We start from the raw sequence: 15,315 nt of genomic DNA on the forward strand, positions 1-15,315 counted from the left end.
GCTCTCCGTTGTATTCCGTCTGGACGGAAGGATAACCCGCAGCGCTCCATTCCGTCTGGACGGAACTTTAGCACTTGTATATCGTTCCGTCTGGACGGAACGCTAGCCACAGCCTTTAGCAAAATCAAGAAGCTTTCGCCTTTCTTAACAGGTAGCCGGTGAGTAGGTGAGTAGTCTTCAGATATATTTATTTATATTAGCTTCGTCGTTGGCCTAGATTAAAACGTTTTAGTGGCTATAAAGTAACATGTAAACGCAATATATTCGCCTTTGCGCGGTGCCTAAATGCAAACTTTGTTGAAAATTGGGTGAGATATGGCAGCTACAGCCGTACAACACCTTCAACGCAAGCATGAACAACGCTGGGCGTGATCCCACGCCCATAGAGAAAGCCACGGGACAGGGAGTTGAAAGTTCTGCCTTCCTTCAAACTCGCCGTGCTTCGCCCACGGCTCACGAATGCCATGGCTACCTCTTCGCCGCAGCAATGCGCAGTCTTTAAAGAACGCAAAACGAAGAAAACACCGAAAAATCCAATAGCCATAAAATCTTTGTGGACCAAGCCAAATGCGAAGCTAAGGCAAATGTACTGTTCCTATAATTCCCTCGAAAACACGTGACCACAGGCTCAGCGAAGCGTTGACGAAGGAAACACTCTGTGAGCTCTCCAAATTTACTTCGCTTGCGTATTAGGGTAAGATAATGTTTACATTAATGACGAGGAGGTATTTAACGAGTCAAAGAACACCGGGGAACAGCTCACGATAGTTTTGGAACCTTAAATATTTTCGAATAAGCACATAAAAAATTCGTATCGAGATTAGGCTTAATGTGGAAAATTGTCACTTCCGCAGTATTAAAACAATTAAATCATGAATTATGTAGTCATGAACGATTAGTAAGGTTGAAAAAAAAAATTAGCACCCGGTGGACACTCTCTCAACGGGGGATGAGCTAAAATAATCGAAATTCTGAAAAAAGAAGATCGGTTCAGTAGAAAAACAAAGGGCATTATGGCGCAACTAGGACTGCGCCTACGCGTTGGCAATGCTGTTGCGGCTTATTTGTAGTTCAAGCACCGCCTGAAACAAAATACGAAATGCCTCCAGAACATTTGGAAACAGCCCGAAATTTATTTATTTATTTACGATAGTTTGGGAACCTTAAATATTTTCAAATCAGCACGTAAAAAATTCGAATCGAGATTAGGCCTAATGTGAAAAATTGTCACTTCAGCAGATGAACGATTAGTAAGGTTGTAAAAAAATTTATCACCCGGGGGACACCCTCTCAACGGGGGATGAGCTAAAATAATCGAAATTATGAAAAAAAAAGAGATCGGTTCAGTGGAATAAACAAAGGGCCCTTTGGCGCAACTGAGACTGCGCCCACGCGTTAGCAATGCTGTCGCGGCCTATTTGTAGGTGAACCATCGCATGAAACAAAATAAGAAATGCCTAGAGAATCTCTGGAAACAGCCCGAAATTTATTTATTTATTTATTTATTTATTTATTTATTTATTTATTTATTTATTTATTTATTTATTTATTTATTTATTTATTTCAATACTGTGAGCTCTCCCAGGCTGTTACATGGTGGGAAAACAAAACACAAGTTTGCGTAAAATCTCTATCAATTTTTTTTTTTAAACGAGACAAGCTTGTTTTTAATTGGAAATACACAGAAGTTCAAGTTGTTAAACTCACTAAGAAATGGTTTGGAAAGCCTAAGTATGTTTATATGGTTCAGGAAATTTTTTGGGTTGACGTCGTGGTTAGATTAATATTTGTCGCATAAGCAGTGTGAATTCAATTACATCACTAATTAGGTGTCCAGTAACGATAGTGCAGGCTTCTCACGCATGTCCGCTTGTATGCGTGCACAGCGGCTTTACGTGTGTACAAGCAGATATCCGTTTAGGCACGTAAGTTCGCGCGTCAGTTGTCTGCACGGATATGCGCACGCACACTTCCGATAGTGCGCAAATTAGGTCAGTAGTGTGTGCGTATATATATTTGCACGGATTTCTTCCCATGTGTACATCCTATGTGCGTGCGGACGGACGGACGGACGGATGTATGGATACATTTACGCTCAGGCCGATGTCCGAATCTGTGTGTCCGTTTATCTGTCGCGCATATACATATAACCGGCATGTACGCATTCATCACCTGTCTTCACATTCCGTGGATTTTGCCAACTCTACTTAATTAAAAGGGCTGAATCCTGCTTTTTGGTGCGCACTCTCAACAAATTTCTCATTGACGTTATGGCGTTATTTTTCTCGGCATAAAATTTATCGCCCCGCCGGATTCGTAATTTCCCAGAATTTAATGACACGTTGAATAATATCATCAATCCATTATCAGGTACGTTGCTGCTGGCACATTGAAATTACTATTTTTAGAATTTGGTCCTGCTTAGGTGAGGCACTCCTCTCTCTGCATTTCGAAAGCGGAACGTCAGTGGAAAGGGTGAACGCGTTGCGCAGCGTTAGGTCCCGTATACCGTGCAACAGGCGACGCACAAACCAGGCGCAGCATAAGGAGTTGGTGAGGCACACACGTCATGCAACCATGAGAAGCTCCAGAGAGAGAGAGCTCACACTCGTCGTTTGCTTTTCATTAGCGGCATCCCAGCGGCTCCTTATGATTGGTCCGCATTGTATGTCGCCTATTGTGTGGTGGCCACCTAACGCTGCGCATCGCGTCCTCCACTTTGCAGTGACGCTTGCCTTCAAAAGGCATCCTGCGGACTATCTGAACAGTCGCGTCGCATCTGCACTGCCTCCAAGTCGAACCGTGTTCAAGATTAACACACCGTCTCTGTCCCTTCCGTCCAGGCTATCGTCATCGACAGAGAGCTTCGCTGAAGCACCTAAACCCCTAGTCAAGCATGAATGTAAGTATTATATATGTAAGAATACTTCGAAGCGAAAAAAACATAATTTCCTTGAATCGGGTTCATCAACGCTCACTTGCGATTTTTTGCTCGCCGCTTGCCTGGCCAGTAAGTTTTCTGATCATGACAGCGCCCATAACACAGCGGTCAGAACGTGATGCGAGACTGTTTCGTCGACAAAACGCAGGGTAGTCGAATAATCGTTCGATCACCCGATTAACCAGGATCGCAAGGGTTATATTACTATTAGCCTGCCAGTATAGCGCACTGGAGGGAGGTTAGCAGATTATGGACGCATCTAGACCAACCTTTTGGGACGCTGCTATAGAAAGGGGGATGTGTGTGTGTGTGTGTGTGTGTGTGTGTGTGTGTGTGTGTGTGTGTGTGTGTGTGTGTGTGTGTGTGTGTGTGTGTGTGCGTGTGTGTGTGTGCGCGTGCGTGTGTGTGTGTGTGTGCGTGCGTGTGTGTGTGCGTGTGTGTGCGTGTGTGTGTGCGTGTGTGTGTGAGAGAGAGAGAGAGAGAGAGAGAGGGAGAGAGAGAGAGAGAGAGAGAGAGAGAGAGAGAGAGAGAGAGAGAGAGAGAGAGAGAGAGAGAGAGAGAGAGAGAGAGAGAGAGAGAGAGAGAGAGGGGGGGGGGGGTGCCTGCACGGATATGAAGTAGTAAGAGGAATGTGGAAAGGAGTAATGGTTCCGGGTCTCACGTTTGCGAATGCTGTACTCTGCTTAAAATCAGACGTTCTATCAGGCCTTGAAGTAAACCAGAGAACGGTAGGACGTTTGGCCTTAGGCGCGCATGGAAAAACAACTAACGAAGCAGTTCAGGGAGATATGGGCTGGGCGTCGTTTGAAGTTAGAGAAGCTCAGAGTAAAATATGCTTTGAGATGAGGTTGAGGGCAATGGATCAACGAAGGTGGGCAGCTAAGGTTTTTAGGTACCTATACTTGAAAAGCGTGGACACACAGTGGTTAAGAAAGACGAAGGCTAACGATGAAATACGGAAAGAACAGTGGGGAATCCAAAACAGCCAAGGTAACCAAAAAAGAGGCAAGGCAGATTGAAACGAATAAATGGAGGGAAAAAATGGAAGCTAAAACGTCGTTAGAGATGTACAGGGCTGAGAAGATGAACATCAGAAAGGAAAATTTCTACGATAATTCCCAGGGCAGTGCTTTGCTTTTTGAGGCTAGAGCAGGTTGCCTGCGAACTAAGAGTTTTGTGGGGAAGTATTCACAAAATGATGGGGTATGTGTGGTCTGCGGAAAAGAAACAGAAACTATGCGGCACATAGTGTTAGAATGTGAGGGTATCCATCCAAATCTACATGAAGGGAATATTGGGCTTTCAGAAGCCCTAGAATTTAAGGGTATCAGAGAGGAAGTTAACTTCAAGGCTGTCGAGGGGACGAAAAGAAGATTAGAATGCTGGTGGACGAAAAGCAGAGAGGGGAATATTGCCTAGGACAGTTACCACCTGTAACAGGGAAAAGAAAGTATTTCGGGCCTAATAAGCTTTAGTGCCTGCCCTAAGCAGCGCTAGTATTAAACCAAGAGTGTAAAACATGGTTATATTAGTCCTTTTTGGTAAGATGACATGTCATCACCCCGCTTCAAAGGGGAAACCAATAGGAATCATCATCATCATCATGTGCGCACTGTAAGGAAAATAGTGCATGATCAGTAAGTTTTCAGGCCGGGTGGTCACACTCCCCCTTTCACAAATTTCCACTTTTCTGGAGTAGGTACCCGTGCAAAAAATGGCCTAGGTTTAACCTTCCAAACCTAGTTATCACGAGCGAAAGCAACGACTACACGCACTGTTTCGTGAAAGTTTGCCTTTTGCCTTTGCTTGAGATTTCGAAGCCTGTCGTCTAGCTATATCTACTGGATGATCGAATTCATCCTTTCGCTTGCGCTGAAAGGCACGCAATGGCGAACGTAAGAGACCAAGCGCCGGCGAAGCAGTCGTTAAACCCTCGCCTAGTCACGTGATTCGCTTGCACTGAAACGCACGGAAAGACGGCCCAGCCGGCGCTGAACGATAAAGCGCAGGTGAAGCAGCCGTTTCACCCTCGCCTAGTCATGTGGTACAGTAAAAGCTCGTTATTTCGAACTCGAAGGGGACCATAAAATTGTTCGAATTAAGCGGAGTTCGAATTAGCGGACGGGCGCCAGAATAAACGGACATCGTGCCACACTGCGCGGGCAGAACACAAAGAAGCCACTTCTGGACTATCGCGAATTAGGTGCTACTACAGGTTTGTGGGCCCAGACCAGCTACCGCGGCACAAAGAAAACCTGAAACAGTATGCGCCGCAGCACTGGGCCGGCGGCGCGGCGCCCGCTGAGGAAGCGAAATAAGCTGTCGCAGCAGCGTAGCGCGCGCGCTATGCTGTTGTTTGTTGTTTCGTTGTTTTGCATCTCTAGTACATTTGGTTTGATTTGGATTTGCAACACATGGCAATCACCCTGGGCCGACTTCTTTTGCGAGGAGCGATGGAAACCAGGGGATCCCAGTTCAAATTAACCGTTCTGAATACGGATGAGTTCGAATTATCGGGAGTTTTCCCCATTGAAATATACAAGGCTGCGCCGGGACCAGGGCGTCAGTTCGAATTAACCGAGTTCGAATTAACGATCTTTCACTGTACTGCAGCGGAGAAGCTCGAAGTGAGCGAAGCGATACCAAAGAAAGGCGCAGCTTGCGCGCCAGCGCCTGATGGTCACTTGCGACGCGATGAATGACCTTGAAGGCCATGGTTTTGGAAACAGCGCGGTAAAACGTTAAAACCTTGAAGAATGTAGCATAGTAGAACTTCCGCTTTAAATATTTGGCGAGTGAATTGAAAAACCGTTTTCAAGAGCACGAACCGCTTTTAGGGCTCTGCATGCGTCACGATCGTTTTTGCACAAAATTCAACGGCATGCGCTTGGTGGCTCCCTCCCTCAGAAAAAGGGGGAGGAGGGCATGCGTGTAATGTCGAGACATACGACACGGTGGAGGGCGGGGGGGGGGGGGGGGGGGGTAACAAGGGGCGGGTGGTCATGAACCGCTACGCAGACTTTAGACTTCGTGGATGAAAATTTAAAGAGTCATACTTTCAATCACTGGAAATTGGAATGTCCGTTTGAAACTTATCATTTTGGTTGAGCCCTGATTTCCTGAAAGGAGACAACCCGAATGTGACGCAGCACAAGCAGTGTGGGGCGTCGGTTTCTGCGCGTGTCATCGGTCAGAGGCCTTTCAAGTTCAACTACGCCACGACTGAAATGAACGCGAAATGGACATTTTTGAAACGGACTAACTCGGCATTTCGCCCCAGATTTATACATTTTCGCCAATGACCTGTTGGCAGGTAAAGAAATACCAAAATTACTCAACGATTACTCGCAAAATAATTTAAGGATTCCGTCACAAAACACCGATTGTAGTGGATGGCAAATAATTAACGCATTAGGTGCGTGTCCCACCGTGTGGACTATTCGAGTCTGACGTGTCTCGGCCAAGCGGCGAACGGCCGTACTACAGAGCAATGGGCCGAGGCAACCTCATGATGTGGCCTCAAGAGGTAGACCGCTGAGCCTCATACGACCATGCGAGGAGAGGTTGAGCCACAGCCAGGAGCTGCGACGTGGTGAGTAACGTCACAGTTTGGAGGCGAGGTTGAGAGGGATATGAAGTTGGTGGGAGCCGAGTTTACGTAAACAAATTTCAGTCTCAATTGTCAGATTAAGGTTAAGGTGCGGTGTCAACAAAGACTTATTGGAGTTAAAAAATTCTAGGCATTCGGCTGGTATGAATCGAGTGCCATTATCTGAGTCCGACACCGATAACCTTCTCATGCAAGCAGTTCTAGTAGAAACTTCTGGACTGTCCACGTTCAGGGATTTATACACACACCCCTAACACCCCCCCCCCCCCCAACAGCCCCCATGAAAGACTTCGACACCCCCCCAAAAAGATTTCACAACCACAAGCACCGTGCCTAGGGATTTATACAACACCCCCCCAAACATCCCACCGACACCCCCCCCCAAAATCGAAATTCTGCATAAACCCCTGTCCACGTTGTACCGCTTTAATCGATGCAACTTCGCCCACTTCATGTAACATCCAAAGCTACCGACGTTACTAATGCGAAAACATTAGTTGAAGGTCGAAGATCCGGCGCAGAGGTCAAGAGATGGCACACAAAATGGCCTACAGCTCACTTACTGTAAAAGTAAAATAATTGAGTTGAAAAGAAAATCGAGTAAATTTGGGTCCGAATGGGAATAGAACCAAAGGCAGCTGGAACACGAGACGACAAGCGCGCATCTTCAACGCCACACATCTCGTTTGCTCCAGCTGAGTGAATGTGGGCCTAATGAATGCGTTGGTGCCTTAGAAACGTGCTTTAGAGAAATGTACTAAACTATTTGAGCATGGTAATTACAGAAGTACCAATCAGGCGAGTAGAAAAGCACGTTTTCGCTAAATGCCCTCTTTGCTTGGCGTGCTGCCGTGCACCATCACGAAGCATCCGCTGAAACATGCGGCCGTTCGGCGTTGCCCCAAACATGGCGAGGAGAAGGAGGAGGAGGAGGAGGAGGAGGAGGAGAAACAGTTTATTTGCAAACTGGTTCTAGGGGAGAGGGGTGGCGGAGGATGCGATGTTCTCCGCGACCTGGGCGGCCGGGTTGGTTAGTGCCAACTGCACTTCCGGGTCGGAGCTCTCCAGGGCCTGCTCCCAGTGTAAGGGGGAAGGAAAAGGGGGAAATGGGTCTTAGCGGTGCGAACGCGGGTCTGTGCCGCCATGACGTTAGGCCTAACGTTACACTTCGGGCCATAACGTCGCCAAACGGTGCCCGCAGCACGCGAATGAGTTTTGACGGTGCTTGACACATCGTAAATCCCACTTTACGGCTGCCTAAAATTAAGGCCAGATATAGGCCTCACGAGCGCGATTCAGCTTTCAGTTATAGCAACGGAGAGAAGAAAAAGACCTAAAGAAAAAACTAATGATGGTGATCTGAAAGAACACGTGATTTCAGCCCACGCTGCCCCGCGTCCAGCTTCATACTGGCGCCGCTGCCTCATCCAGTGGCGCAGCAGTCACCAGCGATCCAGGGCGCCATGGCGGCGCCCACAATGCAGGCATATACGTTCGGCAATCGGACATTAATGATTTCTCATTCACTAGATCGTAAGGAGGGCTATAGGTACGTGTCTTCGTAATTTTTGCCAACCTCTGTTCGTATCCTTATCAGTAGCAGCATCTTCGTCTCCAATGGCCTCTGAATGTACAGAGAGAAAAGAAATAGGCTCCTCATTCTCTTAACCCCTCCCACTTCTTATAGTAGTGGGAAGGGTTAAGAGGATTAAAATATGGGGAGGGGGTCGGAGGAAGAAACGTTAGAAGAAGACATGTAGGTGGGGCCCCAAGTCCAGGGCTCCAAATTCAGCGGCCTCCTGCCTTGCTCTTCATACCAAGTCTACCTGGTATTATTAGGCTGAACTGGCCAGAGCTGCCTTCCATGCCTCGAGTAGGGTAGTAGAGTCTGCGTTGTTCGCCTGGGGCCATACGGTCCGGCAGTCCCAGGTTGCATGGAAAAGTGTGGACTGTTTTCCGCATTGCTAGCAGTGTTCTCGTATGTTATTCAGAAACATTTCGGAACCATGGGTGATAAACGTGACCTCTGAATAGAGGTGTTGTATTCTCCTTAGTGTCTGCCAATCGTGGGTGTTGAGCCAACACCCTCTAGAGTCTAGAAGGCAATGGTTGTACTCCTTGTAAGGAGAGGGTCAGCCTGCCTGCTCTGAGTTGGCCGGCAAGTTCTAGTTCTAATACGAAATGGTGTTTCAGCTGGGTGGTAATAAGGGGGAGTCTGGCAAGCTGAACGATATGGCGAGCAGCTTGCCAAACCCCTCTTATGCATCACCCAGCTGAAACGCCATCTCGTTCTTTTACGACGCAGGTTGAATTCTAATTTGGTTTATTCCTTTATTTTAATTATTTTCTGTTATTTTAAGGCGGATATGCGTTTATTGAGATAAATAAAGCAATTTTGTTACATTATTTCGCAAAAAAAGGGGGAATTTTTCCATACAATGGAATTGGGTTCATTTTCACCTGTGCACTCCCTTACGTTTTCGTGGAGAAGTGTTTTAAGTGCGAATGCACTTTATAAGCGACCCCAAACCTTCCACCGCCGGCGGCGGCGGCGGCGGCGTCCGCAGTCCTTCTCTCCCTAGCAACGGCGTGGAGCGGAGAGGAGCGTCGGTAGCAACGGCGCGGTGACGTCACTTCACCACGTGACCGCGCTCGCTCCGCCTCCTCGCCGTGGCTGCGCGGGTGCGCGCCGCTCCCCGCACCGCTCCTCGCGCCGTGACGTCATGGTATGACGTCACAGCGCGCCTCCTCTCTCCAGCAGCTGCCGCGCGCCTCTCTCTCCACCGTGACGTCACACTCTCTCCTCTCCCCCTCGCTCGGCTGCAGCTGCCGTGCGCCGCTGTCCCTCTCCCCTTGCGCTCGCCTCCTCTCTCAGCCACCTGGCTCGGCGCGCTCGGCGCGGCGTACCCCCCTATATATGCAGCGATAAACTGCCAGACCTCCGTGGGTCGGCTCGCGCGCGCTCACGGGCGAATGCCAACGGATTTTAACTTTACTCGCCCTCATAGCATCACCCCGTGCATTCGCACTTAACCATGTTCACCCTCGGGGAAATGCTTGGGAGTTTTTTAGCATTATGTTCTGAAGCTACACCTAGATTACAAGACGCGCCGTGGTGAAACGCTGCGGATTCATTTAGATCACCCCGGCATTTTTATTGTGCCCCGAAATTTGGTAACAGGGGCTTTTTTTGTTTCCCGCCACCGTAAAGAAAACTGCCGCCACCGCCGCGACGCGTGCCTCGAACAGGGTCTGCCACGATGAAGGCCAGACTCACCAACGTTGTTAGAACTTCTATAAACGTTGAGGCTCACTAAGGCTATCTTCAGACTACCGACGCAAAAGCCATATCGTGTGCCATGGACTTAACAAAAAAAATGGCGTTTCACGCAGTTTGGTTGGCTGGCTGAGACGACAGTTACGACAGTTGCGACAACAGTCTGAACCATAGCCTCCATAACAGCCTGAACCATAGACATAGCCTCCAAAGGAGGCTATGTCTGAACCCAGCCTATCATCGGCCCCAGCGGCCCGAGCCCGTAAACAAAACAAAAATTCGGCAGCGGGTTAGACTGTGGGAGATATTACAGCGACGCTGCTCTATAGGGCTACGCAGAGAGTGAACTTTCCCCCGGACAGCTGTGCAGCTGTAACCGGCATAGTGCGCGTAGTACGCACTGGTGTTTCTATGTTAACGTGTGCGCTCGTAACTTCCATTGTTTACCACACCATAACATTGAAACACGGTGACGCTATGCTATAGCGCTATATAACACGGTAACGTTATGCTAAAATAACGCTATGCTAAACTAACTGCTAAATATGCTATAGCATAGCGTTACCATGTTTACGTTACCGTCTAGCGTGTTTGCGGGAGTCGACTGCGCATGCGCGAGAGGTACCGCGAACGGTAACTTACCGGCACAGGCTGTTTCGTCGCCTGCGAGCTTCCTGAGCAGACGAAGTGTACCCTCGCGTATTGTGCGCGAAATGAGCTAGTGGGTCGCATGGCCGTTCTCTTTTACCTACTTATAGAGCTTATTTGAGTGAAGTTTACGGCAAAAGTGGTGTCAGTGTTATACTAAAGAGGCAATCTTTCAAATGAACCAAGCTTCCGCCCGCTCCTGTGGTTTCACAGTGCCGCCGTCCCTCGTAACCGAGCCAACGAAGGGGACACCGAAGACAAACGAGATAGAACAGCAGGAAAACGAAGGAGTAAAGTATGGCGAAAGTATGAGGGGGAGGGCGGCATGCCGAGACGGCGCGACACAATAGAGAGTTTTAGCAGTCCGTCTGTTCCGTTGGTTACGTTTTTACCGGGTTTACCGGGACCCGTCTGCGCCTGCGCGCGCGGAAGGGCGAGGAGGAAGGGAGAGGAGGCGCGGACATGGCGAAGGCAGGCCCGCGGAACTAATCCCCCTACCGCGATGAATGCCCAAGTGCCCAGACGGGTCCCGGTCAACCCGGTAACTACGTGCATGACGGAACAGACGTCACGGATAGCGGCTGGCGGACGCTCACGCTACGGTGGCGGGTTACCGGGACCCGACCGCGCATGCGCGCGCGGGGAGGGCGAGGAGGTTGCCCCTCAGTGGAGAGAAGGCGCGGGCATGGCGCAGACCGGCCGGTGGAACTAATCCCCCCACCGGAACGAATTTTTCACCTTCCCAGTCGGGCCCCGCTACCCGCCGCCGTAGCGTTAGCGGACGGTACCCGGTATGCTAAAACTAGAGAGTTTTAGCATACGAGATAACGCGCTACGAGATAACCGAGAGAACAAGAATGCCGCCGAAGCTAGAGCGAGCAGGAAAACGGAGGATAAAAGTATGGCGAAGGCGAGACATGGTCCCCCGCGGCGATGCGCTACGAGACAACGCCAGAGTATTTCGCGTGCCTTCGTGCGTTCGCTGATGCGGCGATCACTTCGCGAGATGCAGCCGGTACACGCCATCACCCAGAAGACTGCAGTTAAAACTCCCTGCGCACAAATTTCGCATTAGGGAGTACGGTAATCATCAGCCAATTTCTTTTATTTAGTACGCCAGTTTTCCAGCATAACACAGTCTATCTTCCCGTTGGTCAGGTCGCGATCACGTTCAATTCTGCACCCCCCCCCCCCCCCCTTACCCCCTCCCTTGTTTTTTTTCTCAATGAGCGCGTCTCCTGTATCTCATGCTGGGGCAGGGGCATCTATCTAAAAAAAAAAGTGTTTTTCAGGAACATTCCCAGGCTCATTGTCGGATTTCAAATGAACTGGCAGTGGCAGCGTGGCGACTGGATTCTTATTAATATAGTAATACTGCAGAAAAAATGAAGCTTGTGCAAGCTATTTTATAGTCCGCGGCTCATCTCCCCGCAACCAGGTGCATTGACTACCAAAGGGACACCAAAAAACTGAATATTTTTTGTTTTACGTTTATTTTTCTTCAATGAAACACTGCGCCTAATTTTTTAGGCATAAATAACTAAATCTGTCCGCCCCCCTTTCATGCCTAGTTTTTAGTGTTATCAAATTTTATTTTCTTTATTTTTTGTGTAAGCACCAAAAATTTGGCAGAAGCAATCTTTGCTTTTTAGACTTTCCAATAATACTCTTTGTTGTAACAGTTTTTTTTTGTTTTTATATTAACATTTATTAGTTTTGGTATTTTTGTTATCATTTCTTCAGTATAGTGTTAGAAATTGGCTGTTACAGGAATAATTTTAGCGCTGCCATTAATTTGACACTTAGCTACATATACAGACACAGACAGAATAACTTTAATTTATTTGGCCACAGCCCGGGCGATCAGGCCGGCGATGTCCTCGCCTTCGGCCGTCGGGCAGCAGGGCCCCTTTCGGGCAGGGGATCGGTGCCGTCAGCTAAGCAGGCCAGGTCTTCTTCGACTGAAATTTTTTAAAGCTGAAGTTTGCCTCATCAGATTAGGTTTTCCGTCACAATCATATTTCGGGTATAATATACTATTACTGAAGTTATAACGAGAACGATAAATTAATCAATCTTTTCACAACACTTTCCAGCCTGAAAAGCCCGGCAAGAGCGACGGGAGTTGGAGTGGCGCCGTCCAGAGGAAGCACCCAGACACCAAGTCGGACGATGCAGCCAAGAAGCCCGAAATTAAAAACTGGATCCAAATCTCGCGACCCCAGCCACATGTCGCAGACCCAAGGATCTTGAGTGCTGGGAGAGGGTGGCGCACGAGTGATTTGAGCATGGTAATTACAAATGTACAAATTAGACGAGTGGCAAAGCACGTTTCCACTAAACAACTTCTTTGCTTGGCATGAAACAGTACTGCCATCATGAAGCATCGGCGGAAACATGCGACCGTGTGGCGTTGCTCTAAAAGATGGCGAATGGCAGTGTGCACGCAGGTATGTGCCGACATGACGTTAGGCCTAACGGTACGCCTTCAGCCTTAACGTTGTCAACTGGTACCCGCAGTTGATGTACAGTTAGTTTTACGCTGCTTGGTACACCATAAAGTTCAGTGTTGTGGCTACCTAATATTAGCATAAATATAGGCCTAACAATTGTTAGGCCGTTGGGCAAAGCTTCGATCATAAAAACTGATAGAAGAAATATGCGCAAAGGAAAAAAACGTATGATGGTGATACTGGAAGGACACGTGGTTTCACCCCGGGCCGCGCGAGTATTGTACTCCCGGTACTGCCTCACCTAGTGGCGCAGCAGTCACCCGTGATCCAGGGTGCTGTGGCGGCCCCCACAATACAGGCATGTACGTTAGGCAACTGGACACTAGTTTTTTTTTTTTACATTCACTACATCATAAAGTGCTTAGGTGTTTTCCAGCCACTGGTTGTATCTGATCCGTATCAGCAGCAGCATCATTGCCCCCAATCGTCTCGGAAGCCACAGAGAAAAGGAATAGGTTCCTTATTCCCCTACTCCCCTCCTCATCATTACCCAACTGAAATGCCATCCCGTTATTCACGGCAGATGTTGAATTCTAATACATTATTACTTCATTTTCTATTATTTTTAGCGGGATGGATTTACTGAGAACAACAAAATTTTGTCACATTATTTTGTGAAAAAAAAAAAGATCTTTCTGTACCTTTCAGATCGATTTAGCAGACGGTACTACTTTTATTTTGGCTTACACACTGCCTAACATTTCCATGAGAAGAAGTATTTTGGGAACTACATTCCAAAGCTACAACTTGGCTACAAGGCGTGCTGTAGAGGAAGGTTACAAATTAATTTAGATCAAACGGCGATTTTTAATGTACGCCGAAATTTCGCATACGCGGGCTTCTTTTGTTTCCCGCCTCCATCAGGAAAATCACCACTACAGCTGCGACTCGAACAGGGTGCCCAGATCTGGTTCTGGTGAGGGAGTGCTGTTTGTGTCCCAGGGAATCTTATGCTTGCACCCATCTAGTTTAGCCTCATGGGTGTCCGACGATGTTATTTAAAACTGGACACTTCAGGCCAATCCTGTGGTTCACCTTCCCGAATGCACTCAGTTGACTGATTCACGCAGCTAACACAGAAAATTTGGCGAGTGACGATGTCAAACATATGATCTAAATCAAAAGTTCGGCCTTTGTTGTGGCATCAAGCAATTACAAGCATGACGTTCTGCATTGTGCAGAGCCACATCACAGTCCACATTTTTGAGTTAAGTGGTATGGGCAATGCTACTATTTGATGAAATTTCTTTGTGGGCGATATGGATTGGTCCCTCCACTTTGCTGAGGTGAAGGTGAACCAAGGGTTGTTGAGCAGTTTGAAGTACGCAAGCTAAGGAAGTGTCTCTAGCATAAACAGGGGGTTTTGTCTGGCAAGTGTTTTGTAGAATGTAAGCATGGTCACAACCATGGGTGTCGGCAGGATTTTGTCTTGGGGCAAACCCACTGTATTGAGGGGAAAGACGGAGAGGGCTAGGGGGCAGGGCAATTGTTCTGGGGTGGCTGGCTTGGGGGGGGGGAATGCGCTGTTTGCCCCTCCCCCCCCCCCCTTTGCTGACGACCATGACAGAGTGTTCTAAGAGAAGGCTTCGGGTTTTTCTTTTTTTTTCTGCCTGGGTTTTAGATTGGAGTTATTTTATTGCATTCATCTGCTCCATGCTGGTTTCTTTTGTTGTGGCTCAGGACTCGCATTAACCTTCTCACAACATTTTCCAGCCAGCAAAGCCCAGCAAGAGCGACGAGAGTTGGAGTGGGGTCATCCAGAAGAAGCATCTCAACACCAAGCCGGACATTGGATCCAAGAATCCCGAAATTAAAAACTGGATCCAAATCTCGCGACCCCAGCCACATGTCACAGACCCAAGGATCTTGGGTGCTGGGAGAGGACTGCACAACAAGTCGGACAACGGAGCCAAGAATCCCGAAATTAAAAACTGGATCCAAATCTCGCGACCCCAGCCACATGTCACAGACCCAAGAATCTTGGGTGCTGGGAGAGGACTACACAAGTCGGACGATGGAGCCAAGAAGCCCGAAATTAAAAACTGGATCCCATTCTCACGACCGCCCCCATTCATCACAGACTCGAGGATTTTGGGTGCTGGGAGAGGCAGGCACACGAACTCTGAGGGTGGAGCCCAGAAACCCGAAAGTAACGGCTGCGTCACAATCTCACGAAGCCAGGCACCCGTCACGGACCCAAAGATCTTGGGTGCTGGGAGAGGGCGACGCCCCATGCAGGGATGGTAGCAACTAATTCCTGACTCAACCCCATGAGACTTGCATTAAAGTCCAGGTACCAAAAGCCAAGCATTACTGGTGTAGTTCA

The 15,315-nt window shown here is 48.4% G+C and overlaps 1 protein-coding gene across 1 annotated transcript; it reads left to right on the forward strand.

The window, feature by feature from the left end:
• Window positions 1-603: 603 nt before the first annotated feature.
• Window positions 604-15,315, forward strand: LOC144169780 (uncharacterized). Its single transcript, XM_077699118.1, has 4 exons — window positions 604-658; window positions 2,844-2,902; window positions 12,573-12,767; window positions 14,703-15,315. The coding sequence occupies exons 2-4, from the start codon at window positions 2,897-2,899 to the stop codon at window positions 15,234-15,236; spliced, it is 735 nt and encodes a 244-aa protein (XP_077555244.1). The 5' UTR covers window positions 604-658; window positions 2,844-2,896; the 3' UTR covers window positions 15,237-15,315.

This window comes from Haemaphysalis longicornis, unplaced genomic scaffold (genome assembly GCF_048455015.1).
Source record: "Haemaphysalis longicornis isolate Haplotype H1 unplaced genomic scaffold, Haemaphysalis longicornis Haplotype H1 scaffold_1, whole genome shotgun sequence".
Classification (NCBI taxonomy): domain Eukaryota; kingdom Metazoa; phylum Arthropoda; class Arachnida; order Ixodida; family Ixodidae; genus Haemaphysalis; species Haemaphysalis longicornis.